Here is a 3,393-nt window from a genome sequence, read left to right as displayed (position 1 = left end):
CCCCCCCCCCCCCCCATCCCCTGCCCAACCCTCTTCCATCACCTTTCTCTGGTATCAGTGGCAGGTCACTGCACAGAGGATTTGCTTAAATCAGGCAGCTCTGCCATCCCCAGAGACAAACCCCGGGAAGTGTTCGGGGCGGGGGTGGGTAGTGGTTAGAGCAGGGCTGTGGGAATCAGGAGTGGGCAGCTCTGGTCATGAATCTCTATGCAGTGGGAGCCAGGTGGGGCTTGGGTGGGGGGTAGTGCCCGACCCAGGGGAGGAGCTGGACACCCTCTGACTCCTGGACTCCTGAGTTCTGTTCCCAGCTCCCCAGCTCCCTGCTTCGGTTTCTCCCTAGCTCACACCTTGGCAGGCTGAGGGTAACTGCTGAATAAGCCACCTCCCCGTGGGGGAGCACCCAGGGGCGGGGAGGTGCTGTGCCTGGCACTGGGGGGCAATGAGCGTCTCACCTGAGGGACAGGGAGTAGTCGCGGTGGCTGGTCTCACTGTTGCGCACCAGGTAGCTGCCTTCCTTGCAGAGCGTGAGCAGGTTCTCAGCGTCCGCCCGGCTGATGGAGCCGTGGTACCACCTGGCCCGAGCGAGAGGGGCACTTCAGTGGCAGGGGACATCCGAGGGAGCCCTGCCACCTCAGGGGCTTCCCTCGAAGCCCCAGCCGCTGGAGGCATAGGATTAGCTGAGGAATCTGGCAGGGGATGGTCAGAGCCTTTGGCTGGAGCGTACGAGCTGGGGGCACCCGGCAGTGGTTAGAAGGACCTGTCTCCCTCATTTTGATCCCATGATTTCCACCCCGATCTCACACCCCCGGGGGCCTGACTGCCCCAGGCTGGGCACAGCCTCAGGTCCCCCGGCAGGGCTCCCCCCAGGAGAGGGTCTGTCACCGTGGCATCTGGCCCTCAGCACCCCCACATGGCTGGGCCAGGCCCCCGGGACTTACGTCTGCTTCTCCAGCGGGAGCGAGGGGTCCACACGCTCAGCCATGGGGGCGCTGCGCTCCGGGCTCTGCGACCGGCTGGGCTTGGCACTGCCTGCCAGGGTCTGGGGTGGGTGCCGGTGCTCCTTGGGCTCCCAGTCGGGGCTCTCAAATTGCACTGTGGGGAAGGCAGCACAGCAGAGCGTTACCCACTGGGCCAGGGGCAGGGAGAGGCTGGGGGGCCCCTTCCATAGCTCCCAGGTGCCCCCATGGCCCAGCAACCTCCCACATCTGGTGGGTTGAGCTCAAGGTCCCATCTCCAGCCCCAGACCAGTCCCCCACTACTCGCACCTGCAAAGGCCCGGGAAATGTGGTCCTTCTTCCACTCCCAGGGCTGGTCGTACTCGTCTGCTGGCCGCTCGTCGTCCTGGGGCAGGCGGCTCTCACGGCCCTTGTCCTTGGCGTCTCGCTCCCGCTCCTCATAGGGGGTGTCGTACAGCTGCAGCCCCTTCCGGGACTTCTTCACCCGCTGCCCATCCTGCTCGGCCTTGCACTGGACGTCTGCAAGCCAGGGAGTAGGGGGTGGCACAAGAGGATGGGGCAGGGGCAGGGAGAAGGGATGGGGTGTGGTTGTTGTGGTGGGAGGGCAGAGGAGGGGTGCTCCTGTGGGAGGGACGGAGGCCAGGCAGGAGGTGCTGGTTCAAAGGGGGCCACTGGCTGCCAGGTGTACCTGTGCCTGGTACAGGTAGACAAGCTGCCAGGGGGCTGCAGCCCCTTCCATTAGCCCACCTCTCAGGGGTGGTCTTCCACCCAGGAGCTCTACTCCCCGGCCCAGCCACCAGGCCAGGGCTCTCGGTAGACTTGGGGCAGTGTTGGAGGACCCCTTCCCCCACAATCCTGGGGTGCTGGCAGTGCCAGGCACAATCAGAGCTGGCTGCCCATGGCCGCACTTCCCTGCCACTACACGCTGGGCATCATAGGGCTCCACGTAGCCATTGTTCTCGGGCAGCGCCTCGGCCTCCCCATCCCCACGCAGCTCCTGCTGGGCATCAAAGGGGTCTGAGTACTCGCTGTTTCCGGGGCCCTATGGTGGGAGCAGGCGCTTAGTGCTGAGAGCAGGGTCTGCCTTGACCCACGTGCTCCAGGGTCTGGGCCACTGATGGGAGTCAGCTGCCTCTTGCAAGTCTCCCATCCGAGCACCGACTTGGTCTATCTCTGCTTAGCCTGCAAGGCCTGATGTGCTCACTGCTGGCCTCAAGTCCCTGGAGGAAACCCTTGTAGGACACCCCCACCCCATCACCCACTGTAAGCCTGGGAGCTGGGGGCTCAATCCCAGGCCTGAGAGCAGGGCAGCCCCCCCTGGCCTGGGATCCAGGACCCAGAACAGGGGAGTCACCCTCCAGTCAAAATCCAGCGCGCGGGGTACCCCACCCCACAGCCCCAGCCTCTGAGCCCTGGCCCCAGACACTGCACAGACCCTGGGCCCCTGAAGTCCATGTGCATGTGTAAGTGTGTGTGTGAGTGTCTGCGTGTGCATGTGCAAGGGCTCAGAACAAGGCAGAGGAGTGAAGTGCATGCCCCCTTCCCCTTGATCTGTGGCCCTCCCCAGGGGTCCTCTGTGGCTGGGAGCAGCCAACAGGTTGCAGCAACCACAGCCTGTAGCGGGTCTGGCATGCAGGGCGGTGGGAGCTCACACGGCTGGTAAACACCCCAGAGGTGGCTGCAGTTCAGCATTGTCAGGAAGTAGCCCCTAAACCGGCCTATGCCCGGCAGCTGCCCTCCAATGCCATGCAGGGGGCCAGACCCCACCCAGCGGAGCCGATGGGCTAAAGCAGGGGTTCCCAAGCTTTTTAGATCAATGGGCCACCATCAGGGCAGCTTGCCAGGCAGCCTGCATGCCACGGGTTAATCAAGAGGGGGAGGGGAGCAGTGCCATCCTCTGACCACTTCCCAGGGCCCTGTCCACCCCGCAGTCTCCCTGGGCATCCATGGGGGCAGGGGAAGGGATCAGCCCTGGACAGCTGGTATTAAAGACCTGGTTCATTGCCAGCCCAAACTGCGGCTGCTCTGTTGTCACCATAAATTCGCCACCCAGAGCCCAGGCCCCGGCTGGGAATTTACTGCTGGCATTTGAATGACTGGGAGCAGGTGGAGACAGGGAAGTAGCAAGGCAGGGGGAGGGGGAGCAGCATCCCTGCCCTGCCCGTGACCTCCACCTTTGCCCTCAGTGCCTCAATTTTCCCAGGGTCTGGCCTGGCTCACAATGCCAGTGCCAAGGGGGCGTATGGGGTGCAGTGTGACAGATCCCTTGGGGCAGTTGCTCCCCCTACATTTGTCTCTAGCCACAGAGCTGAGAGCAGACATGCTAATGAGGGGCTGGCTGGGTGGCACCCACCTCTGCCCACCTTCCCTGCCAGGAACCCACCACAGGGACACTGAGGATCCCCCACAAAGACTAACTTTACATCATGCAAATTTT

The 3,393-nt window shown here is 63.7% G+C and overlaps 1 protein-coding gene across 1 annotated transcript in view; it reads right to left on the bottom strand.

The window, feature by feature from the left end:
* The window catches only part of SHD (Src homology 2 domain containing transforming protein D), a 13,326-nt gene that overhangs the window by 3,374 nt on the left and 6,559 nt on the right, over positions 1–3,393 (bottom strand). The window contains exons 2-6 of the mRNA XM_019513398.1: positions 2,051–2,053; positions 1,876–1,984; positions 1,266–1,443; positions 939–1,092; positions 453–572 (exon numbers count right to left, since the gene is read on the bottom strand). Coding sequence (XP_019368943.1) covers positions 453–572; positions 939–1,092; positions 1,266–1,443; positions 1,876–1,984; positions 2,051–2,053 — 564 coding nt within the window. The remainder of the gene's footprint in view (positions 1–452; positions 573–938; positions 1,093–1,265; positions 1,444–1,875; positions 1,985–2,050; positions 2,054–3,393) is intronic.

The sequence above is a fragment of the Gavialis gangeticus genome, unplaced genomic scaffold (genome assembly GCF_001723915.1).
Source record: "Gavialis gangeticus isolate Ggan-Ray unplaced genomic scaffold, GavGan_comp1, whole genome shotgun sequence".
Lineage (NCBI taxonomy): Eukaryota > Metazoa > Chordata > Crocodylia > Gavialidae > Gavialis > Gavialis gangeticus.
This window is presented reverse-complemented; position numbering and strand designations above follow the sequence as displayed.